The 26,965-nt window shown below is 37.7% G+C and overlaps 1 protein-coding gene across 3 annotated transcripts in view; it reads left to right on the top strand.

Annotated features, from left to right (window-relative positions):
• usp10.L (ubiquitin specific peptidase 10 L homeolog) overlaps positions 1-26,965 on the top strand; it is a 35,073-nt gene that overhangs the window by 630 nt on the left and 7,478 nt on the right. The window contains exons 2-12 of one of the 3 annotated variants that reach the window (XM_018256497.2): positions 7,010-7,078; positions 8,036-8,099; positions 10,387-10,470; positions 12,361-13,377; positions 18,371-18,462; positions 18,691-18,800; positions 19,268-19,323; positions 19,566-19,669; positions 20,067-20,166; positions 21,993-22,170; positions 24,073-24,238. In XM_018256497.2, coding sequence (XP_018111986.1) covers positions 7,010-7,078; positions 8,036-8,099; positions 10,387-10,470; positions 12,361-13,377; positions 18,371-18,462; positions 18,691-18,800; positions 19,268-19,323; positions 19,566-19,669; positions 20,067-20,166; positions 21,993-22,170; positions 24,073-24,238 — 2,040 coding nt within the window. The remainder of the gene's footprint in view (positions 1-7,009; positions 7,079-8,035; positions 8,100-10,386; positions 10,471-12,360; positions 13,378-18,370; positions 18,463-18,690; positions 18,801-19,267; positions 19,324-19,565; positions 19,670-20,066; positions 20,167-21,992; positions 22,171-24,072; positions 24,239-26,965) is intronic. The other 2 variants (XM_018256499.2, XM_018256500.2) reach the window with 2 other exon arrangements.

The following is a 26,965-nucleotide window of genomic DNA, read 5'->3' as shown; positions in this document are numbered from 1 at the left end:
TTCTACACAACTGATGCCTTTTAACCTCACGTCTATTGCTTTTCGCACTCTTAGTATCCTTAATGCCTCCAAGAAACGGAAGGTTTGCTTGTTCAACTTAAAGTCTCACACCATGTTCCTCTCCAACAGCCTGTAACTTGTGTATTCTGTATTCCACAATACAGGCAACTTATATAATGTACAATAAGTTGAGGAACAAATAGACGGCACTTCTGGAGAAGATTTATTACTGCTGTATGTCCTGACGCGTTTCGGGAAATGATCCCTTAGTCATAGGTCCTATGACTAAGGGATCATTTCCCGAAACGCGTCAGGACATACAGCAGTAATAAATCTTCTCCAGAAGTGCCGTCTATTTGTTCCTCAACTTATTGTATCTTAGTCGGATACTGCTTGACAGAGCACCTGGAAAAGTACCTGTGGGGAGCAGTAGCGGTCCTTTTTTCTTGTTTCCTATCTTCAACTTATATAATGCCTATGTATTGCACGTGTTCTATATCCCTCTCTTATTAATCTACCATTACTCCTTTTCTCAGACACATTTTGCTCATTCTGAGGAGTATTCTGTCATGTCTCATATGAAGCCACATCCAGTCAGTCAACCTCTTTTGAGGTTAACCTTACAGGTGGCCATACACGGAGAGATTCGCTCGTTTGTCAGTGTCGCTAAATGAGCGGATCTCTACCCGATATGCCCACCTTGAGGTGGGCAATATCGGGCTGATCAGATCATGGGCCCTAGTTCCCAACGATTGGATCTTAACGATGTCTAACGGGCGGTCAGATCGCGGGACCGCATCAACGATCAGATGTGGTGCGATCCGACGGGATTTTTAGTCCCGTCCGATCGATATCTGCCCGACTTTCGGGCAGATATCGATCGGGGAAGCCCGTCGGAGGGCCCCATACACCGGCCAATAAGCTGCTGACTCGGTCTGTCTGCAGCTTTTATCGGCCTGTGTATGGCCACCTGTAGAGTGCTAGACTGATAGATCAGGGACATAAACATATACATGTATGGGGCCAACTATTCAAAATGCTTGGGACCTGGGGCTTTCCAGATACGTTGGCTTAACAGATATGTTGGCTTTCCATAATTTGGATCTCCATGTTTGTCTAAAAATCATCCATGTTTGTTTATAAAAATCATTAAGACACACAGGCTGTTGTTAGCGGCTGTTCTCAGCCTGTGTATTTTTGCAGACAATGTAAAAAAACACAAAAAATGGAGACCGCTCAAGCTCACCGTTACCGTCTCCCTGTGCCAGGTGCTCAATCTCCAGTGTCCCCACTGTATTATACACAAAATTAGAAATAGACGGCACTTCTGGGCATGTTTTATCGGAGCAGGTAGCTGTACAAAACCTAACGCGTTTCAGCATGAAATCCCTTAATCATAGGCACTAAGCGAAGCAGACTAAGCTAAGCAGATCTGCTCAGTACCCCTGCTCCGTTGATTTGAATCCGGTCAGTGTGCAGTCACACACAGCGGAGCTGAAGCTGAGGTCACTATTTGGGTTTACCTCAACCTGTGTGTAGATGCCTTAGCTGTTAGGACCTATGATATTTGCAAGCAATTCTATGTCAAGAATCTTTGGTTGTCAGCAACACACAACCTGCATTTCAGGATAGCAGTTGTATAACCACTGTTGATTTGATAGTGAATTATATGTAGATAATTGGTGGTATAAGATATAAAATCATAATCTGTTTCATTAGAGGAAAAAACTGTGAACATACCGGTAAGTGTCATTATCAATATGTCTTCTTTTAATAGTACTTTAGTACAAACATCTTCAATAAGTAAGAAGGTGTGTGTATGTAGATATGTTGCACTATATGGACAAACAATCCCTGTTTTGTTTAAAGGGGAAGGCATTTTAAGTAGCTTAAGGCACAAAATGTTTCAATGTCCTTAATATATTGATAATGTGTTGAGTGCAAAGGATCTCTTGTATTTGTCTATGTGAATTTTGTGGTCGCAACCTAGCACCAGGGGTCTTGACTTGAAGAAAGTGATAGAATTGTCGCATGGTGTTGCAGCGTTGATCCGACGCGTCTGCATCCAACAGTCTTATCAACGATGCGACACCATGCAACAATTCTATTACTTGACTTATTTTTGTTGCATGCGTTTTGACGCAGGGCGTCGGATTGCGACAAACGCTTGTGGAGTCCTACCTATATTATTACATGGTATGTAAAACCGCCGTTTTGGTATATATATCTCACAGAGCAATAGTTTTTGGCTCCTGGTGTCAGTAACCCCATATAAAAGTTTGAAATAGTGAGTAGAAGGTGGCACATCATGTAGAATCATAAAAAAAAAAAAAAATGAAGACCAATTGTAAGGTTCCTTAGAATTGGCCAATCTATAACATAGATACCCCATTGGCCCAGATTATATTGTTGAGGATTGTTTTAGGTGATTTCTGCATAGTCAAGGCTTCTTTATAAATCAAGTTTCACTGTTATATCTGGATTTTGATACACTGATACAATTGTTTTGGTGCAGCACTTCCTAGTATTGATGTGAAATGTTGATACTCTGGATGAAAACTGTCTGAGCAATCCTAAAAACGTATTTATTTATTTTTTTACTTGGAGCATGTTCTGAATTCCCTTATGTTAGCCAGAAAGCAATCCCTATTGGTGAGGTCAGTGGGTTTGTAAACCTACAATACAAACACTCATTATGAATCATCAATTTGCATTTAGAGCAGTGGAACACAAGGTAAATTGAACTCCACAACTTGTCCATGCTCTGCCATGTCGTTATCACCCAAAAACAAATTGTATGTGTTTCAATGGATGACTCATGGATTTCATTAGAAACTCTGGCATGAGATGTAATAATCCCCACGGACTGCATAAGGTTTTTGACTTTTGTTCAGTTTCCAGCTTCAGTATCTAGAACTTGCCAGAAGAAATAAAGATAATGCTACATGTGCATTGTGTGACATTCAGTAACCGTTGCAGTTTCGCAACAATGCAGTAACCCAGTGCAAACAAGCAGCCGTTAGGTTTGATCAGTGTGCTGCTTGCTCCGCATGAATGTGTCAAGTCATTCAGCCCTATGGGGAAACAACCAGATCTACATCTAGTTTGGCCACCTGCATGAAGGTCCAATTTAAAAAAACAAAGGCAGCACCTGGTTGAAAAATGGATCAATGAATGTGGCCTGTTCTTCCAATGATTTGCATAGATAGGAAAATTAGGGTTTAAACTGACTTTTTAAATTAAGCTTCTCTAGTTTCCTGCAAATTCTATATATGTGCTATAGCACATGGAGAAAAAAATCGTTTTCTGTTATTAATGCAGTAATACATTCATTAAAGCTCTGTTCCTATTTCTGTTTTGTCTTTTTTCCTATTTCTGTTTTGTCTTTTTTCCTGAGAATTCATTCAGAATAGGTGCTATCTGAAAGGGGTGGTTCACATTTAAGCAAACTTTTAGTATGTTATAGAACTACCAATTCTAAGCAACTTTTCTTCATTATTTATTTTTTTTATAGTTTTTGAATTATTTGCCTTTTCCTTCCAACTCTTTCCATCTTTCAAGCAGGGTTTACAGGGTTCTAAAAACAAATGCTCTCTAAAGCTACATTTTTATTTTTTGTTGTTGCTCCTTTTTATTACACATCTTTCTATTCAGGTCCTCTACTATTCATATTCCAGTCTTATTCAAATCAATGCATGGTTGCTAAGCTAATTTGGACCCTAGTAACCAGATTGCTGAAACTGCTAACTGAAGAGCTGCTAAATAACTGAAACCACAAATAATAAGAAATTAAATCCTATTGCAAATTTACTCAGAATATCACTCTCTACGGTACGTCATACTAAAAGTTAACTCAAGGGTGAATAACCTTTTTAATATGAGAATGTAATACTTTAACTTTCTGAGGCCCTTTTTTAGGTGCTTCTTTTACTGCAGTGTTGTAGTTCAAGCTTACTTGCTTGACACTTGAATTATATACTTTGAAAACGTGGTCCCATACTGTACTTTTTACAGCTAATATCTGTGGCAAAATCGGTCCAACCTTACTTCTGGGTCCATGCCTTTCCACTATATTCCTTGGAAATGTGTGTCATCGAAGATTCAAATTCCCCTTGTCAGTGGATGGAAGTGGCTGTTGCTAAGGCTGTCATTGGGGATCACTAATTTGGGTTGACAGGAGTACTGACGATCCTGTCTTGTAATCTGTAGCTCTATTTCACACTGAGGCAAAGCAGACCTTTGACATAGAGGAGTTTTTTTAATCAAAAGTTGAGTTTGTGAGATTTTTTTCTACCTCAAATAAACTCACAACTCAAATGTTTATTTACGAAATAACCCAAATGGGGGAAAAAACTCCATTGAATGCATTTATGGGGGAAACTCTGATACCTCGAATTTATCTAGTTATAGGCTTACAAACCTCTAATAACCTTAAACTGACCACGTTTTCGACTGCAAACCACCTTAAAAAAACTGGAATCATGATAGCAAAAAAATCTTCAAATGGTTCAAGGGACCTCTGCCATTGACTTCTACATGACCCTGACAGGTTTTAGCTGGAGTATTTCTGGATTCAGGCTTTCTGGGGCATAATAAATCTTGAAGAATTAAAAAAAAAAATTATCTCAAAATTCAAGCCACATGAAAGTCTGTTTGCTGTGACTGCTTACCATGTGTAAAATTTAAAAGATATCCCTACAGAGATTAACTGGCCTCTACACTGTTTAAGACTCAAATTCAGACTGTAAACCCCTGTATTGTTTACACCTGTAACACCTCTATTATTCACACCCCTAAAGCCCTTTACTGTTCACACCTCAGCCTCAAATTGCCCACATTGTTCACCTATTCACACATGTCACTGTATGTAATACAAAATGAACTGTTCAATTTAGAGTGGTCCATGTATTCTGCCTGCCTTATGCTCACTGTATGTGCCATACTCTGCCTGTGTGTGCCCTGCTCTGCCTGTGGAACATAAGCCTAGTATTTATTAGGGGGTTTTGTTAGCATTTGAAAATTGTTAGGTGTTTAATCATGTGCTGTGGAGTTACTGTGTTGTCCACAGGGGAGGAGGAGGCATTTGGATGTAAGGGTATGTCTTAATATGACTTACATTTTTTCACATATGAGTAATATCCCTGCAGTGAGCACAAACCATTTGGTTTTTTGGTGTGCTACCACAATTAATGTGGACATGGTCTTGTGGTAACTTGGTTGTGGATTATAAACTGGGAGTCGTCAACGTTTGCTTCCATTATTTGCCCTTCACCATGAAGCCAGAAAAATTCCAGCCCTCGTTACCACAAAAGTTGGACAGCACTGTACTAAGAGAATGTTTTCTTTAAACTATTTGCTAGCACTGTGTAATTGGATTAGTCATTGTCCGTTTAGTGCTGTTTCAGCAAGATACATGTCCGTTTCCAAAGATTCTGGAATGGCAGATTTCTTTTATATGTATATGGTTTGACACTAATTGTAAATTTCCATTCAAAAGCTATACTAACTAACTTAGCAGTTTTATAGTTTAAAATCTTAAAATAAAAAGGGTACAGATGCTATTCTAAAATTTTAGCTAGGACGTTCCCAGATCCCAGTATCCTTACTGTCCCCAAAATAAAGCAATTTATGAGGAAACAGTGGCACCATGTTCAGACCAGATGATCATAAGTTCAGGATGCGAGTAGTAGCTACTGAATCCCTTTTTAACTTCCATGTCTGCGAAAAAAGGAATCATGCGTCAACCCTACATGGCAGATGAAATTTACAAGCTCAACAGAGTATGCTCTGTCAAAACTCGACTGCCAGTCTGACATTCAAATGGTCAGGCAGAAATATGGCCAATTTAAGGCTTGGTTTAATACATGGGGAACTGAAGTCCTACATAGACATACAACATACAGTTGTAAGTAAGGTTGAAAAAAAAGACACACATCCATCGAGTTCAATCTTAAATCTGTATGTAACCTGTCCCAACTGCTAGTTAATCCAGAGGAAGGCAAAAAAAAAAAAAACATTTGAAACCTCTCAAATTTGCCTCAGGGTGAAAACATTCCTTTTTTACTCCAAAATGGCAATCGGACCAGTCCCTGGATCAAATTGTACTACATGCTATCTTTTCACAACCTTATAGTCCCCCACTTGCTAAAAAGCCATCCAACCCCTTCTTAAAGCTATGGGAAGCCTGGGTAGTAGATTTTTAAAACTATTATACCCTCTTGCTCAACATGTGTTCAGTCAATAAGACTTGTATTGAGAATACTTTTTGCCTATTGTTAGAAACGATGAAATAATGCTTTTGTTTTATTTCTTAAGATGCACAGGGCAAACAAAAACTTTGAAACCTAATTCATGTTTGGTCCCTGTAAAGTAGATAACTAGATTACCAGTCTGCAGATTATCACCTATATAATACACAAAAGCCATGAATATCCTGTAAATTATATCCTTATAAACGGTGAGTTCTGATGTCATCAGTTATAAACGGTGAGTAGTGATGTCATTTCTGTCACATGACTCACTAAAATTTGTGTATTATAATAAATAAAGTACCCCCAGTTGTAAAATATAAGGATATTAGAAGTTACCTCGGAGTTCCATGACCTGTATAAAAACACTCGGCCTTCGGCCTCGTGTTTTTATATGGTCATGAAACTCCTCGGTAACTAATAATATCCTTATATTTTACAAGAGGGGGTACTTTATTCACTATATAATGGACACCTATTTATCTGTGCACTGGTAATCTAATTACCTACCTTGCAAGTACCATGCATGGAATAGCTTCAGTTTGTCCTGTTTAGCCTAAAAAGTAACGAGCCATAGTTTATTTGTTTGCAAATAAAACAATAGGCAAAGTATTTTCAGCATTTGAACAAGGGAGTATGCTGCCCCTTTAAGTAAAATCTGGAGGCAACATGAAAGTGTATTGTTTATATGTGTGAGTGAAAGCGTTGGAATCAGGAGTATAATTTGTTTATTTTTCATTCTATTCTGTTTCTATTTACAGTATATATTTGGGGAGTTTAGTGATGATGAATTCAAGCAGTTCTTTGTGACAGCTCGCTGCACAGTTGAGGTAAGAACATTATTCTTTTATTTTTTTTCCTAACAGAAAATGGAAAACAATTGCCGATTTTTTAAGACATTTCACTTGGCCATGTTGCCCATTAACTTGTTGACAAACCCCAGAAAAACTTTGGTTTGAAGCACTTTTGGAACCAGCAAGTGGTGAGGTGGTCTGCCTTTCAGATTAGTCATTGACTCTAACACCAGGTATAGAGTGACTATGTGCTTAACCCAGGTATCTATTACTTTCATGCTGTCACCCATAATATCACTAAGGGTGCCTTGTTTGCTGGTGCTACCCGTATACTGTAATTTTTCTCACAGAGGTTGGGGAAAGTGGGTTTTGGTCAGCCTAAAATTAAGAATCTTAGAAGTGATATTGTCACTTTAGAGGAGGCGCTGAAACAAAAATTTCAGCCCCCTGTTCTATTCAAAAGCCAGTTTTTGAAATGCCTTATATTGGGGTTTTGATGGAGGATGATGGAATGACATACCAAATGATGTTAACAAGTTCATCAGAGGAGGTGTATGTCAGGAAGAAGGAGCTAATAATGGTTCTATAGCTTTGGGGAACCGTTGTCATGTGAAGAGTTGCTGTGGCACCTCTTTTAGTCATCTGCCGATGAATCTACAAACATAGGGCATCGGCAAATATAACTTTCAAACCCACCAAAACCAACCAATATCTGTAGTATGTGTATATGGTCTGGATCAGCAGGCCTCCACTTACACACTGAAGATGGTACAGAACCATTTATCGTGCATCTATGGTCCGCTTTAGACTAGTAATTTACAAAGTCTGCCTGCTGCAGTTCTTTGTGATCATGTGGCTTATGGACTGGTGCTTTTGTTTACTATATAATATAATTATATAATATATATCCTCAATTTGGCTTGAGGTATGCATAATGTATGTTTGTTTCTTCTAAACAACAAAAAATTTAAAATCCCCTTTCTTTTACAACAGTTACCACCTTACAATGAACATTTTTTTCCTTGTGGTCCTCAGTCTTCAGTTGATTTTCAGGATGGTGAGTATGCTTTTACATTCTTCCTTGCCTATCTACTTGGTACTTTTTAGTTAGTATCACAAAGCACAATCAAGAATGATTGCTTTGATAAACCTTTTTGTCTGCATTAGCAATTGCTACACTTTTGTCACCCCCCCCCCAACCCTTAACAAAGTTAGCATTGTTTAATAGTTCTGGGCTGAAGATTTTCAGGCAGCTGTCAGGTTTTTATGCTGTTCAATCAGATTTACACTGAACTGTATGACCAATGGTATGGTTCTCCCATATCAAGTGATTTGGCTGATAGCATAAGGAAAAAATCATGGCAGCTAATAACCTTGTTCAGCATATATAAGTGGTCATCAGTTGACTGCACCTACCCAAGTCTACACTTTAATAGCCCATCATGTGCCTGGTCATTTGCCCATATACTTGTCTGGACAAAGTACAGGTGTTGGAGCCACTCGCCTGCAAGTAAATTTATTAAAAGACGTCGTCACAAATATGAGAATTTTATTTGAGCTTTATCTCATGTAAATAAGCTTTTTGGATATAATCAATCCTGTTCTCTTTCTGAAATGTTACTCTTCATTGTCCTGCTCTCAGCGACCTGTCTTTCCATGCAGAAGTTGCAGTCAAATATTAATAGACAGGTAGGTCAAACAGACAAAAGGGAGGATTATTAGTTCTTTAGTATGCGTAAGTGAATACATTCTCAAAAAACAGGGGTTACAAAGTTATAACCATAATATTGTTAAGCTTCCATAACTTGAACTAAAAACCCCTTGTTGTTGAAGATGTAATTTATTGCACAGATGCTAAATTACTGATAAAACTTGACCAGGGGACTTCTTTTGTCTGTAGTAAAATTGCCCAGATCATTCGCACTTCCATTGTACTTGTGCTTCCACAACCCATTTAGTGTCTTTTCAGGCAGACACATTATATTTGTTCCCTTTTCCTAGACAATTGCAGGTTCCGACAACAACCTGCATGTAGAGAGACAGTTTAAAAGAGTATGCTTATTATTAACTTGATTATTTCAGAACTGGTACAGGATTTTTATGGTTATATTTAGAAATATTCTCCTTTCCATGAAATTTAGCTTATATTAAAGTTTCATTTTCAGATAATTCCCCTGCAACTGTACAGACTCCTGTGCAGAAGGCCATGTTGGGTCTCAAGCATGTGTATAATGAGCAAGCCAACCTCCCCCGCTCATATGCACATGCTTGTGACATAGAATCTTTTGACATATCTTTCGATCCAATGTCACATGCATTTATATAATGAGCGAGCCAGGGCACTTGCTTATTATGTGTATGTGTTCGCACCAAGAGCTCAGATTGTTTCTCCCAACTGGACTGCCAGCTCCATTTTTTGGTAAGGGAAATGAGCTGTTATTTAAAACTGTAAAAAAAATAAAGAGGGTTGAATTGCTTTATTTTAAAGTATAGTATTCAGAGCAGGACATTTTTTCCTCTCTGCTTTTAGATGCTACTTTGAGCACAAATTAAGTTAGGATATGTTACATTTAAATTGAAGGACAGTGTTAAAGGAACAGTAACACCAAAAAAATGAAAGTGTTTGAATGTATCATGTAATGTTGCCCTGCACTGGTAAAACTGGTGTGTTTGCTTCAGAAACACTACTATAGTCCATATTAACAAGCTGCTGTGTAGCAATGGCGGAAATTGAAAAAGGCTTATATGGCACAGGTTAAATGTGGATAACCGATAACACATTTATGTTCTACAGAGCTCATCTGCTATCTGTTGTGTAACCTGAGCCTCCTTTGAATAGTTGCCCCCATTGCTATACAGCAGCTTATTTATATAAACAAAACTAGTGTTTCTATAGCAAAAACTGCAGTTTTACCAGTGCAGGGCAACACTGCATTATATTGGTATTACTTTAAAACACTTATTTTTGATGTTACTGATTTTGGGATATTGGTAGGGCTGCCTCATTGGCCAACTGACTCAAATGTGTCTGACTGGATAATACTTGTTGGAGATATTTTCTGACGCTGCTCTGTGTCAAAGCGTAGTATCCATTAAAAATATAAATGGGTACTGTTATTTGTGTTTTTTATATAGTTTTAACTATTTGCGTACAAAGCCATAACCAATGGGAAGCCCATGTTTACATGAAAATATGCTTTCCAGCCTTATTATCCAGTCAAAGCTTGCTTGTTCTTCCATAGTTCATTTATATAAATATATTTTCCCTTATGAACTACATGTACTTTATTTTAAAGAACATTGCATAAGAAGTTTTGCTCACAAAAACTGCATATTTTCCACAGACATGCATTTGAAATTTTCCGAAGTCATTCATGGAATATCTGGTAATGGACAACTTTCTGCCCTACAAATGATTTTGAAATTTGGTAATACACATAGCATGGATGTGCAACTACAGTTTTTAGCTACTTAACCATATTTACTGTTCTTTTAAATTACCTGTCTTTTTAAGAAACATTCTTAAATTCTTGGCTGGGTAGGCCACGTTTTCTACATTCTTTAGAGATTAAAATTGTGCTGGAATTTTAACAACTTTCTGTTAAACTGTTAGTAAAACATTTAGGCCATATTTGATTAGGCAATACTGTAATGTTAAAGAACTAAACTAAAAACCCTAACCATTTTCTAGAGAATATTTCCAGAATGAATGCATGTTAATTGTCAGTGGTCTTGACTAACACTTTTTTTTTAAGGAAGAAATTTTTTTTGGTCTCTCAAGCACAGCCATTTTTACAGAGGGAGGATGACTAAATTCATTAAATATATTTGTATCTCAATCTAGACCTGTCTCTTGTAGTGATATAAGAAGATCACACAAAATGTTATTTTTGTCTAAGGTTGGCAGCATTTTAATGATCCTGTGTCTTAGAACAGGAATTTGGCGTAGAAAGGACATATGTCCCTAACGCACATGAATGAAGGTAGCCTCATCACTATCGATGGTCTCCTTGAAAGCCACATACATTGTTTTTTTTAAGTTCAAATAATTTTGTTTTTAAAAGGCCCAGACATGGGGTGAAGGGGGCATCCTGCTCTACAAGGATAAATACAATTGTGACTTATTTTAAATTTTGGTTTAAATGAGCTAAGTTAAGTTTCATTTTTATTACCCAAAGTTTTTGTACTGGTATTAATGAGTCAGCTTGTAGTTTTATAGGGCAAGGAAAGCAAACCCGAATAAGGTTGTGGAATATCTCCCTAGAATGGTACATGGTTTTCTTTCTATCAGTGCAAAACCGCCATTTTAGTTCATTCTCCCAGGGATCCCCTGTGCTTTGCTGGTCTTGGTCAGCTCGGGGGATCCCTTAGAGGACGAGTTTTCATGTTTACCATTATGTGCGCAATACAGAGGATTCTAATAGAATGCGTTAAATTGCAGCACTGTGATAGAAAGAACCAGTATGCCAGCTAGTGGAAAAGCATAGGTTATTTTATTAATTGGGAAGAACATATTGGCTCCGCTCCTCAATTTTGTTTTCCTTTAACCTTGTCTAAGCAGCAATGTTACCTGAGGCAGTCAATCCAATCTGCCTCCTAATCCCCACACATACCTCTCCAAGGCAGGGTAGGTACTTTGTTCCTTAGTTGTGCTCTGTATACCAGCAAATTTTGCTTAAAAAAGGCACCAGTTTTTCTACCCAAATATGCACCCCAGGAAAGGTTTTTACCTTGCCTCGTGGCAGGAACAGTACTCCTGAAACACTCACACACTCACACTCGCACACTCACACACTCTCACACTCCATTATATCTATAGAAAAAAGTCAAATCAATTGGACTTGCTGTGTTTTGATGACCTGGATGAATGAGAATCTTCACAAACATAAGGGTCAATTAATTGTATCTTTGGGTTTGGCTAGCTGAAAGGTTCTCCATGTTTCTGTAAGTTTTGTCAAATTCTGTACAGAGGGAGAGAGAGACAGCACGTATCTATGCCAGTTTAAGTTTTGTGTTTTTAAGATTTCTGGACTAACATGTTATGATGCCACCACCATTTAACCATTTCCTTATACTTTCAATTTAAACTGTTAATGCCGGTGACTAACAAATTTTGGGGTTAAAATAATTTATTATACACAGGGTTGAGTTTGGAGCTATGGTTTAAAACACCGGGCCTTTGAAAACTAATTTGATGTGCTTGGAAATTGTATCTGTGACCTAAAGCTGTGAAATTCTTGAAATATCAATAATTGTGCCCCTTTTATTACATTCATATTACTAATCTGTTTTGCTTTATAATTTGTATTGCCTTTTAGGGGAAGAGTGTCCAAGAATTGAGTTTGGTATTGAACAAGTAGTTGACCGTGATACTGCACTAAACAATAACACAGACTACAGTATTTCAAGTAACCTAAATCCTCAGGCTCCTGAGTTCATTCTCACCTGTTCATCTTTTCCGAAAACTTCTAATAATGTTCTCCATGAAAATAATTTTGATGCCATTAATTGCCAGTTCTCAGAATCTGCCATTCCAGATGGCAGTGGCAATGCAGATAGTGATGGTACATCTGGCACAGGACAGCGAGAGCGTAAAAAGAAGAAAAAAAGACCTCCGGGATATTATAGTTACTTAGAAGGTGTTGGAGATGTTCCTTCAGAAACCCTTGTAAATGGACATGCCAACTCAACAGGACTTGACAGTATAAGCACAGATGACCCTGATCTTGCAGACGATATACCAATATCTACAACCTCTCCTAGGACTTGTACCAGTCCAGATAATTTTGTGGACCTTATTAATGAAGCTCTCTCTGATGAAGCTTCTATGCATAATGTACTAGACAATGCCAGGACTGCTGGTCAGCCTGAGGAATGCAGTGTTACTAGTTCAGAACAATCTTGCATCCCCTCAGACAATGGAAGTGAGAGCCCAGTAAGGACAGCTGTTGTCCAGCCTTTTGCTGGTACTGATACTACTGAAAACCTTGGAGTTACCAATGGACAAACACTTGAATCCCCAGAGGAGGACACTGTTTCTAATGGAGTGGTATTGCATCCTGAGGTCAGTTCCTTCTCAGAGGAAGTTAAGACAGAGGAAACTTCAACTGCTCAGGCTCTAATACATCTTTCTGGTTCAGCCTCTTCAAATCCACCAGCTAAATCCTGGGCTAGTCTGTTTCACACTTCCAAGCCCTCATCATCCCCACAGGTGGCTTATGTGGAGACTAAGAATGCTCCCACTGTCGTATCTCCACAAGTTCCAGAGAAACAAGTTGAGATTAAAGAAGAGCCTGTTCCAGTGTCGGATGATCCTGTAGCCATAGAGTTTGCAGGTATATCTCAAACAAAATTTTGCAATGATATTTAGAATGTATAAAGTTGTTTTATTAAAAGTCGGTAATTAGCTTAACTTCATTTAGCTCTGTTGAATGAAATGTCTAGCCCCATGAAAGAACTGTGGTAGAAGTCTTTGGTTCATTGCATGCCATGGGATCTAGTGTTAAAGGAACAGTAACACCAAAAAAAAGGTTTTTAAAGTAATTAAAATATAATGTAGTGTTGCTCTGCACTGGTAAAACGGATCTGTTTGCTTCAGAAACACTACTATAGTTCATATAAACAAGGTGGTGCGTAGCAATGGTGGAAAATGAAAAAAGGCTATATGGCACAGGTTAAATAGTGGATAACACCATTATGTTCTACAGAGCTGATCTATCTGCTGTGTAACTTGAATCTTTTCTCATTTGAATGGCTACTTCCATTGCTACACAGCAGCTTATTTATATAAACTAGCAGTGTTTATGAAGCAAGCACACCAGTTTTAACAGAGCAGGGCAAAACTCTTAAGTTTTTTGATGTTACTTTTTCTTTAAGCTTCTTGGTCTGACATCAAATGCAGCTGGTGATGTGGAAATGGATACATCTTACTCTAAGCCTTGTATTTATAAGTTCAATGGGTAGGATGCCTGCTCCTTTTAAAGCAGGAAACATTTAACTGCTGCAGTACCAGGACTATTATCCTTTAATTAGTACTACAGTATGCTGCAGCTCTTTACAGAGATTATATACATCAATCCCTGCCCCATTGAAAGTACACACACTATATACAGCCTGTTAGATATTTTACAGCTTTAAAGGGGATGGGATTGAAGCTCTACCAGTGCTTGAAAAATCAGTTTGTGTTTCAGCTTTTTCCCCACAATCTCAAGCATAATATCATATAGAAAAAAGCTGATGTTCAGCCTAAAATATATGCACTCACAGAGTGAGATCTGTATTAAACCAGACCCACGTAAAATATCGTTTGCACTGATATTTTCATCTTTGCAACCTGCAGATTTAAAAAAAATAAAAAATACTGAGGCTAAAATTGATAAGTTTTCGTCTGCTTCAGTCACACATGCTGTAATATAATTTTGCAAAATCCAGTTGGCCCATCTGCACACACCCAGCGTGAATTGCGGAGCAAAAACGCATACTTTCCCGTTTCTGCATGAGTGTAAAGGCATTGATTCACCAAAGTTCGTCTTGTGCAATTAGCCTGAAATAGTAAAATGTGCAGAGTGTGTGATCCTGTTAAGAAATATTGTTTTCAGTTGATGGAAAATCACCAGTCTGTAAATGTATAAAAGTTTGTATCATGGATGTAATTTTATTCTAATTAGTACTTTATACACTGCATGTAGGTCCTTTTGGGAAATTTGCAGTTGTATTGTTTGACCACTAGGTGGAGTGCCAGCAACATTATATATTTTTAAAGTTCAAAACAGATGAAATAGCATAACTTTAAATTTGTCTTAAGCAACTTTATTTTACAGGATATGCATGCTAGCCAATCATACTTTACTTTGCCTAGTATAAGTTTGACAAAGAAAGTTAAAACAAACCGGACAAATTGAATATTCCATATATACTGTGTTTTTGGAAATGAATGACAGGAACAGTACCTTACAGGTACACATTCGATTGAAACGTTTTGATGCTTTTGGCCTTGGAGTGCATGACATGCATTTTTACCTCTGGATACTGAAATTCTGTCTGCTAGGCAGGGGTTAAATACAATTAGGAATGTTAGTTGCATTCTCTCACAATCAAAACTCATGAAATAGAAAGCATATATTTTTGAGTATCGCTAATATTAACTCTTGGAGAATGGCACTTTGAGGTCAATTTGTGTGCATTGGTTACTACATTTAAAGGTACATGTATGAGTCCTTTCATCTAGAATGCTTGGGACCAGATCTTTCTTTAAAAATAAATGAAACTTTAAATAAACCCAATAGGATTGTATTTGCCTACAATAAGGATTAATTATATCTTAGTTGGTTTCAAGTACAAGCTTATATTTCACTATTACACAGAAAAGGAAATAGTTTTTTAAAATTTGATTAAAATGGAGATGTCCTTCCTGTAATTCGGATTGTTCTGGATTACAGAAGCCAATATCTGTAGTAAAAAACTGACTAGATAATTCCCAGCATGTGCTTGCCAAAAGAGAGAGCTTCTCTTTAAACAGAATTTTTTTCCTAAGGGTAACACCCTTTCTGCTGCCTGATCTCCCTAGTACTTCTTAAAGGAATACTGTAATGGGAAAACATTTTTCTCAAGACGCATCAGTTAATAGTGCTGCTCCAGCAGAATTCTGCGCTGAAATCGATTTCTCAAAAGAGCAAACAGTTTTTTTTTTATATTTAATTTTGAAATCTGACATGGGGCTAGACATATTGTCAGTTTCCCTGCTGCCCCTAGTCATGTGACTTGTGCTCTGATAAACTTCAATCACTCTTTACTGCTGTACTGCAAGTTGGAGTGATATCACCCCCTCTTTCCCACCAGCAGCCTAACAGAACAATGGGAAGGTAATCAGATAGCAGCTCCCTGACACAAGATAACAGCTGCCTGTTAGATAGAAGAACAGCACTCCATAGTAAAATCAAGATCCTATTGAGACACATTCAGGAGTAGGAGAAACACCAGCCTGTCAGAAAGCAGTTCCATCTTAAAGTGCTGGCTATTTCTGAAAGCACATGACCAGGCAAAATGACCTGAGATGGCTGCCTACACACCAATATTATAACTAAAAATAAGTACCCTTGCTGGTTCAGGAACTACAATTTTATATTGTAGAGCGAATAATTTGCAGTGTAATCAGTGTAATTTAGAAGTTAAAACTACACCATAAAAATCATGACAGAAGCCCTATACAGGAACTTTAACACTAACATTTTTTTGTTAAAAATCCACCATACCTTTTTCCACATACAGCTCTATCCTGCTGAAAGTTTTAATGTTTTATCCAAAATACCATTATAAAACTCTGCTTCCAGATGTACACTGTCTTACCAAAAGGAGTGAATCTCTGCACCTTGGATCTGGCAGTCGCTCATCTCCTACCCACTCTTCTAAACCCTGAAGTTAGTTCTTGCAGATTTTTCAACTTGCCTTTAGTTTAGATTCAAGGGGAGAAAGCAGGACGGAAGTGTAACTTCAGTGTAATTTATTGCTGTAAGAGCAGGTGAGCGGTGAACTAATACACGCACTGACTTTATGGTGGTCTTAATGCTCCCAGCTCTTTTAGAGATAAAGAAAGCCGAGGAATAACAGAAAGGCCTCCGTAAAGCCTCAAGAACTAACTTCTGGTTTAGAATTAGGAGGAGATGGTGCTGCACCTTGGATCCGGCAGAGTCGCCTTTTGGTAAGACAGTGTACATCCGGAAGCAGGGTTTTATAATGGTATTTTGGCTAAAATATTAAATATAATAAACTTTCTGCAGGATAGAGCTGTATGTTGAGAAGGGTACAGTCGATTTTTAACTTAAAAAAAGTTTAGTGTTACAGTTCCTTTAATGCTGTCAATGGCACTCCACTTCCTGTTCTGATTGAGGGGAAAATGTGAGCTGCAAGACTCCCAGGTGTCTGACTTCAAGATGCGTGGAAGTGGAAAGTCAGCATCCTCACCACACACACACTGGTGATCTGGAGCAGTAGTGGGTGTGAAAGGGGAATTTTATTAAAGCAGACATTGCACCTTATTAATTAAACAGAAGTAAGCACTGGCTCTCTTCCAGAGTCTAGATCCGGCAGTTTGGATTAACATCTGGATTAAGGGACACTTTAGCTACACTTCCCAGGCAATAGATGTTTGATCAGAAGGTAATTCAAATAAACCGAATGAAGTAGGGGCTCATGCAATATGTTTTGATAGCAGATCATACTTCACTGCAACTAGGGCACATAAAGAATTCTAAGGTTTCGATATTGGTCAAATGCTTGTTTAGGAATAATTGCTGCACCATCGTAATAAGGCTTCCCAGAAGTAATAAACTGCAACTGTTTATCAGATGAGCATACTGGAAGATGTAGTTGGAGCTCACAGCACTGTGACTATTTCTTAAACTAAATTGGTTATAGGGTAAGACCAACTGTACAACGGAAATAAAGCCCTGGAATCAGTGGTTTATTGCTATTAAACATTTTAGCTAAGTCAATGCCACATGGTGAAGACTTGACAGGAGTGAAAGGAAAATAGGTTAAATAATATATGTGAAGGCCAATTGAAATATTTAGAACTGTGCATTCTTTAACATGCTAAAAGGTAATAGTCTCCTATTCATTGTCCAGTTTTTTATTAAAATCACTGCCTGGTTGTTGGGGGGTAAGCTGGATTCTAGAAACCAGACAGCTGCTAAACTTGAGCTGAACTATAAATTGTCAGAATATCAGTCTACATAATATTAATTTAAAGGTGTACTACCTATTTAATAATCAGAAGTAAAATAAATGCTACAAGCTGTATAGAGATTATAACATTAAAAAGCCAAGTGCTATATAACCACTTAGGCTAAGTGCACACAGCGTTGGCTCCGCTACTATAGAACTGGGTTTTTTTCCTGCAGGATGAGAGAAGCGGATCTGCTCCCATCTACAGCTCTGTTTATCTGTGCTGAAAAGTATAGCTTCTTCTTCAGTGCAGGTACAGGGAACGAAGGTGTCCAGAAAATGCCTCCTCTTGTTTTTCGGGCTGATCTACACTCGCGCATGTGCACCTGCACATGAGCGGAAGATAGAGTTCCGGAAAGGGAGCGGATCCTCTTCTCTCGGCTACAGTAAAAAATGCATGCTGGGTGCAGCAAAGCCAATGCTCCATGTGCCCTTGACTTTAAGATTATACGACTGTCTAACATACCATTATACCTAGAGTTGAGCCCATTTCTTTTTTTCGAGAACAAGCCAAACCCAGATGAGAATTGCTGTTTTGTTTTATATTTATTTGAACTAAAGATTTTCACCTTTTGTTTATATGTTAACTCTTTCTTAATTTTACAGAACTCTTGGAAGAAGTCAAACTTGTTCACAAACCTGTTTCGTTACAGCCACGAGGATTAATCAACAAAGGAAACTGGTGCTATATTAATGCTGTATCCTTCTGTTTGGAAAATCTTGTCTGTGAAGGAAAGTGGAAATGCTCAAATTATAATTATGTGCTTGTAGCAGTTAAATGGGTGAGGGACAGTTACAACAAAGCACAAAGGGTGGTTACAACAAAGCATGCTAGTCATCCTTATCTGTTGAGAAGAGAATTGCTTTTCTGCAATGCAGCTCTCACACTAATATTTATTGGTACTGTTTCTTAACGGCATGTTTAGACACTGCAGGCTCTGGTGGCTTGCCCTCCCATGTATCACCTTATGAAGTCCATTCCAGTATATACTAAAGCCCAGAGGCCATGTACATCTACTCCAATGATTGACAGTTTGTAAGTATTCCTGTCTTCCATGTACTAGACCGCTTGTGTGGCTACATTGTGTTATACCTTGTGTGTCTAAAGTATACAACAGCCAAATCACATTTGTAAAGGGAGTATATACAATAGAATTGTGCATGTAATACTATTTTCTTTTGCTTGCTTTTTAATTAGTAATGAGCTTTTTGTGCATTCAAAACATTTATTCATATTTCCAATTAAGTAGTAACTGTCAATGTACTTATTACAGACATATTTTATAATCTACTTTTTTGGCTACTGCAGGACCTGCAGTTTTTAATGGCTATGCAGAATGAAATTTACATTTTGTTCAGAAGGAACTGAGAAATAAGTGCCCTTATCTTGCGTAGACTTAGGCCTGTTTAGAAACCACTGTCTGTGAGCAACAGCGAAAAGTGTTAACAATTTGTTAAATGTTTTTAGGACCTAACAAAGAAAATGTTTTTTTCGTTTTGCAGTGTACGTTTAATGAATGAATTCACGAACATGCCAATACTTCCAAAAGCAAAACAAGGTTTGTTTGCAATGGGGAGAGTGTGCTTTTATAGAAGAATATAATTTTATGAAATAAAAGGAGTACTGCTAACGAGCTGTAATTTGCTCTGTTAGAATATCACTGTTTTCTTTAATTGTTGTTCTTTTGTGCGTATATTTGTGGAAATGCTGTTTGGTTAAAAATGATCTGTGCACTCAAACTGGTTGTACACTGATAGAGGCTTAATGTTTTGATAATTGGTTGTTTCTTTCAACCCTCAGCTCCTGGTGAGAAAGTTATAAAGGATATACGCCCAGGGGCTCCATTTGAACCAACATACATTTACCGCTTACTTACTGTTTTCAAATCAAGTCTTTCAGAAAAGGTAAGAAATTTTCAAAAACTGTTTCTCGCAAAAAATATTGAAAAAATTGATGGGGATATTTTTCAAAAAAATGTTCATGGTAATATTATGGTGTTAAGTTTAGATTACCATACACGCTAAAATACTTGAGTAGATCTTTTGTGCCAATTTGGATTGATTGGCCTCAAGGACAGCAGTTGAGTAATATGGGGTGGGGGTTGTCTATAATTATTCATACGGGGACCACAGCCATGAAACATTGGGATTTTTCAGTCCGCATAATTTGCTCAAGCCCTGATGAGATTTTGCCCATTGATTTCTCACTCAGCTACAAGTTGATATCAAGTGCTTCTTTAAAAGACAGTGGTGATTTCTGTTAGTGGATAATTAATGCATGCATATATATTTAATTTTTTAGGGTCGTCAGGAAGATGCAGAAGAGTACCTTGGATTCATATTGAATGGGTTACATGAAGAGATGCTAGCTCTCAAGAAGCTTCTTTTGCCCCAGAATGACCGTATGATATTTTGTTTTGCGTATTATACAATTTACTGTTTGGCATTGACACTTGTTTGGATTCAGTTACTGGGCAGGGGCATGTGCATTTTTAAATAATGGTGTGTGGACATTCATCTCCACTCATTATACATGATCCTGTGCTTGCAGCCAACACGTTATCATGCAAGCATTTTAAGACCTGTAGGATACTGAAACCTACTTCAGCCTTTAGGTAACCTTCTTTTTTGGTGGGATATGGGTGGGTGGAATCCATCACTTCTTCCTGTTTATAACAAAGCTTCCACTGCCTCTCTTTATTTAATGTGTTTGAGGTGCCAGTACCCTCTGCCTCTTTCCCTATAATTTATTTAGATTTTGGGGATAGTGTCTATACTTTGACATTTACTGTGTAACCTGACTCGGATTCTATTTACTAGTGGTATTTTCTTTTTGGCAGTGTCTCTTAGCTGTATGAGAAAATGCTTAAAACCACCTATGACTCTTCCTATTGTAAATTGAGCTTTCCCGATACCACAACTACATGCAAATTCAAAACCTAAACACATAAGAGCATTCTAATAGCTGCCTGTGCTAGCAGTGTTAGGCAGTTTCCATTAGGACTATGGTAGATAAGGCATTTTGTCTACCAGTGTTAGCTAGAATGTCTTTTTTGCCACTCCTGATGATGATAAACCAAAAGCACCCTGAGTGACTCACATGGAACAGGGAAAGGCAGACCAAAATCTGTAACTTATTGCAGAGATCCATCTTTCACTGCTTCAATTTTATCAGCCATTTTACTTTTCATTTGATATCAGAAATGTTGACAGGCAGACGGGTGTTTTGAACATGACTGGTTTTCTTGGGACAGTCCACCCCCCAAAAAATGCTTTAGCCTTTAAACTGAATGGGAGGTAGCATAGGCGATTCTCCACCAGCATATGCTTTTAATCTGAAGAAAAGCCGTGGTGGCAGTGTCAAAACATGGAGCTGTTATCAAATCAGTCAATTGAGTGCTACGGGAAAATGTTATCTTTTTTATTTTTTTTAATTTTTTTTGGTATGAGGTCAGGCTGGAAGGTATTGACATCAATTTGCAGAACAGCAATAAACAGACTGGCTTATCAAAGCACAATTCTGTAGGATAAAGGAATTCTTGGAAATAACTAGAATGGCTTGATTTGAAACACTAGCATTTTTAAACTTTATCGGTTCACAATTGTATGTGAAGCACTCATTGATTTGTTTTAGCATGTTCCTCTACAACAGTATACCTTTTAAAACTATTGGTGCAAATGAAAATCAGCTGGCTTTTTTTTTTTTTTACTTTGTCTGTTTCTATTTTTAATATTTAACAAACAATGTTTTATGGCATATGGTTAGACTTGTAGTGGGATTTTAGTCTGTTCCTCATTTCCTATTTCCTACCATTATAAAGCATAGCTGTGGTTCCCTTAGTTGATAACAAGGAAGAGATATTACTTTCCTACATCCCACTTGTCGCCTTAAACAAAAGTTCAGCCCACGCAGAGTACTTAAAGCACCACAATGATTCTAAAAGTGTATAACTTTGATTCTCAGTGGCATCTTATTCATAGAGCACAGTGTGTACAAGGTTCTGATAGGGTTATCACATAAATATTTATGCTGCAAGAAGGCACTACTTTATAGAACTGCAATGATTAGATTGCCCAAGCAAAGTGGTAAATATCGAAACCAATCTGTTCCGTATTATATAGTTAAGAATAATTGATTTGATGGCAGGAAAGTTTAAGCCAACCAGAAACTGGTTATTTAAAATAACACTAGAGTGATCCGTATTAAATATAAAAAAATTGTTTTTAGAAATCCACATTAACAACTGCCCCAATCCTGTGTCTGGAGTGGAAGAGGTTAACAAAGAGGAACAAGAAGGCAGTGATGAGGAATGGGAACAAGTGGGACCTCGGAACAAGTCATCCGTGACACGTCAAGCAGACTTTGTTCAGACTCCAATCACAGATATATTTGGAGGACATATGAGGTACAAGGATTTACCACATAAAGAGACAATATTTAGTATATTTTTAAGAACAAGGAAAATATTTACTGATGGGTAACAATTTTTTAGGCACCCCACAGTGATTATAATTGCTTACGATAACCCTTAGGCTTGTGTGCCTTGTTTCCACACCTGTTTGTTGAGATTGCTTTTTACAACTGGTTGCCTAAAAGCAGTGATGATATATTATGACTGTTGTTTATGGCTTCTGGGGAATAATGTTACATGTTCTTTGCAGCTTGGTTTTGCAGAGTGCTGTGAGTAGAAAGGATAGCAAAACATGTTTTCAAATACAGGTATTGGATCTGTTATCCGTAAACCCATTATCCAGAAAGTTCCAAATTACGAAAGGCCGTCTCCCATATACTCCATTTTATCCTAAATAATCTAGATTTTTAAAAATGATTTCCTTTTTCTCTGTAATAATAAAACGGGACATTGTACTTGATCCCAACTAAGATATAATTCATCCTTATTGGAAGCAGAACCAGTCTATTGGGTTTATTTAATGTTTACATGATTTTCTGGTAGACTTAAGGTATGAAGATCCAAATTACGTAAAGACCCGCTATCCAGAAAGCCCCGGGTCTGGAGCATTCTGGATAATAGGTCTCATACCTGTATATTACCACTGGAAATCCAGGGTTTGCACCAAAAAAACTAATGAATAGCTAGTTTCTAGTCTCAGGGATACACCCCAGGATTTAACAGCATTAATTTGTTAAAGCAAACATTGTTTTTATCAGTGAGCATTTGGAATCTTTGCTGTACTTTTCATCTTATCTATGTTCTCGCACTCTCCTAATCAGATGTATATAGAAACCATCTTTTAAACCTTAAATGTGAAATTAAATACCTGATCTTACTAGGCAACAATATACTAAATATTGCTCTTGTATTTGAAATGCTGATACAACTGTAGCTGGGGTAGAATAATTAGTTGTTTTCTGCTGCTCCCTGAGTGATGTCAGTCAGCACCTAGCTCACTTGGCCATGCCCCACTATTGGGTTTTGTTACGGAAGTAAAATAATGGGGCAAATTCACTAACCTCCAAAAATCCGCCAGCTTCGCTCACAGCGCAACACTTGCCAGGCGTAGATTTGCCAGGACAATGCTAATTCACTAAAATCCGAATTAGTGTCCAGGGCGCCGACCGCTGGCGAAGTTGCGCCAGCGTTACTGTGCGAAGCGAAGTTGCGCTGGCGTTAGCTAATTTGCATACGCGGGAATTTAAAGTTGAATGGACGTAAATGTTGCACTACACAAGCCCGGGAAACCTTAATAAAATAAAGTTTTTATATTGCCCTACACATGAGCCCAGTGTATAGTTTATGTGCCATATGTTAGGAAAAATCTTATTTTTCAGCCTATCACCCTGAAAAAGGAAAAGACGCTAGCGTTTTTTTGGGACTTAATTTTCAACTATTTTTTGAGGAACTCCTATCTACTCTATTGCACTTCGCCTAGTCTGAGGTGGCGAAGGCAAGTCTGGCGCAAGAGGTAACGTGCAGTAAAATCCACAACTTCGTGAATTTGCGTAGTTAAGTACATTCAGGCTTTAGGGAGCAAAGTACCGCTAGAGTATCTCCTTTGCTAGCGAAGTGATGCCGATGACCGTTAGTAAATTGGCGAAGTACCGGAATGATGTCACGCTGGCGAATTTTGTGTCTGCGTTTCGCCCCTTTAGTAAATTTGCCCCAACAGGAGAAAAGAGGTTATGGCCAAGCAGCCTTGAACAGTGAAAGTTCAATTAAGACTAACGCTGGCAATACACACACGCACTTAGAGGTGGATGGGATTGCTTATGTTAAACTGTCTTGTGCAAACCATAATAAGTATTCTTAATGGTCAGTTTACTAATTCATAATTTCTGCATTTCATAGATCTGTTGTGTACCAGCAGAGCTCTAAAGAATCTGCTACTCTTCAGCCATTTTTTACTCTGCAACTGGATATCCAATCTGAAAAGATCCGCACCGTCCAAGATGCACTCGAGAGCCTAGTGGCTAGAGAGTCTGTCCAGGGCTATACAACCAAAACAAAACAAGAGGTATGTCCTCCTTAGCTTCCCCGTGAATTCATTGCAGCAAATGGAGTATTTTTCCAATAAGAATAAACAGCTACTTTGGCAGTTTTTGGCAAGAAAATGAATAATTGTCTATAGCTGGCTACACAGATTTTTAAGGTCCTGGACTTGTATGCACTTTTGTATTAATTTGTCTTCATCAAAACTTATATGCTTAAAGGGTATCTATCCTTACAATGAAAACTGAATATGAGCCTAATATGTGAACTGCTCCACATATGTGTATATATGATGCTTGACCAATGACAGACCAATGCTGTTTGAGTTACTTTCTTGTTTATTAAAAAAAAAAAACACGTCCCCTTAAAAAATAAAACATTCTGAAACATTTCTCTTTATGTAGTAGTTTGAGACGTTTAGCTTTAATTCCTTGTCTAAAGGGAGCACACAGCAATGATTAATATCAGCTGTCAATCAAAATATGACTCCACTTCTGCCTGCAGACATGCTGAAAGAGGGAGTCTAAGCAGTAACTTGATGATTTCAGAAAGGCTACAGAGTCGGTTATATTTAGAAAGTTTCTTGTTTCCATGGGATGAAGCTTGTTCCATCTTCATTTTCATGTTTTCCTTTATAACCACCAGACATTCTCACTGCATTATTTGCTACATTTTAAACAGAGAACTTGATGATTCTGCTCATCCAAAATAAAATTGAGTGTTAATATAAAGCCACACTAAAAAAAGATTCCTTTTAAATGAATAATTCTTGATACAAATATTTCAGCTGTGCTAGTCAGAACGAGACTAAGCATTTAAAAAAGACAGCACTGCAAAATGGGGGGGCCTCAATAGAGTAGTTTTGAAGGTTCATCACTCAGACTGAAATTATGTTGTTCCAGTGCCTTCCATTATTCTGTCTGAAGTCAGTTGAGCACCTGGAGTGACAGGCTGCAGCTCTACCTACAACCTTTGGCCTCACTTGTTGAGCAGAATTAATATACAAAAATGAGGGGACTGTTGCTAAAGCTATAACTCTGGCTAACACACTTCAGTTTTGTAAAACTATTTTGGGGGGGGGGGTCGTGGTATAAAAATTTCCATAGTAAACAAAGGTGCATGAAATAGGAATTTTTTCACTACCAGGCAGTGCAAATGTTCAACCCTTAGCAGGTCTCATCTTTCCAAAGGAGCAGCCACAATTCCTGTTCTCAGCTGTCTGATGTCTTTTATGTAGGAGTGGGAACACTGGTGTGTTTTTGCATAAAAGGTTTTGGTTGGTAACCTGTCATTTTTGGTATTTGCAGAAGCCCACTGTTCAATTAAGGCTTTAGGGAAAAAATGGGTGTTCATTTTATGTACTAGTGTCTCTGTCTGGTTTTTATTTTGATGTCTGAACTAGAAATAAAATCCTAGCATGATGATCGACTCTAGACATAGCGTTTAGACAGAATTAAAACTTGTATACTAATCGTTCTGTGGGGTGATTGCCTCTAAAAAAAAATTTTTAAACTCTTGAGATTTACAAGAATATATTTTGTAGACACTAACCAGTGGTAAGAGTTGAAAAAAAGAGCAAAAGCTGTTACTTTTATTACTTCACATACTGAGAATTAAATGTAAGGGGAAAAATAACTAAATATCCATTTTTAATTGTGTATACTAGAATATCTTGAATGCGATTAGTGATGAAAGTTTCGCCGCAAAAGTGACTCCCATAGACTAATGGGTGAAAAAATTTGTTGCGGCAACAATAATTTGTCGCTCATCAAAAAACCTGTCGCCAATCGACTTTAATGCATTTCAGCGAAGTTGTATGACTTTTGGTGAAGCTCAGATTCACCCTTCACTATTTGTGATATTTTAAACCTTTGTAAAGCTTTTATACAAATTGAATTTGTTGCATTAACAAATATAATACTACACATTTTTTGCATAATATTTTGTTTGAAAAAACTCATTTTGCAGCATAGGGCACGTCTGCAAGTGGGATGTGGTCGCATAAAGATTGTTTTTGGATATAGTTTGACAAAAATTGACACACACACAGCTTTTTGAGTAATTATATTTTAAGATATTTTCAGAAATATTAATAAAAAAACACTAACTTGAATTGGTAATTTGCATTCAATAGTATCCTGATTTCTGCTGTGATGCTTTGAATATTTGATAGTGTATTGCTGTAATTGCTCTGATACCTGGTGCCAGGAAGAGGTAATATAAAGTAGTCACAGGGATTACAGCACTCACAGGATTTGTGTAACAAAAAACAAAATTTATTGTATTGTCACCGTTTCGATACCTTACAGGGAATCTTCGTCAGGAGTGTATAAAATGACCAAAAGGTTTGTTTTGCCATGGTGACGCCTTGGTGAATTAATATCCTTACATTTTACATGTTATGGCGGGACTAGATGATGCGTTTTGACCCGACACGTCGCGATGCGACTAAACGCATGCAACGTGTTGGATTGTTTAGCGAAAACGGAAGTGAAGGAGAACCGCACGTAAACAACTACATTGATCCGACTGTCGGATGAAAACGCAGCGCGCATGCGTTTAGTCACATTGCGACGTGTTGGGTCAAAACGCATCATCTAGTCCTGCCCTTATAGTTCAACACCATGGTTAAATTAAATTAGTACAAGGAATTGGTCAATAAATATACTGCATTTTATCATTAATTTGATTTGAATTCACTGTATTTATAGATAGTTTGCACTTGCGTCGCAATTGATATAACTTTGGTGCT

The sequence above is a fragment of the Xenopus laevis genome, chromosome 4L (genome assembly GCF_017654675.1).
Source record: "Xenopus laevis strain J_2021 chromosome 4L, Xenopus_laevis_v10.1, whole genome shotgun sequence".
NCBI lineage: Eukaryota > Metazoa > Chordata > Amphibia > Anura > Pipidae > Xenopus > Xenopus laevis.
This window is presented reverse-complemented; position numbering and strand designations above follow the sequence as displayed.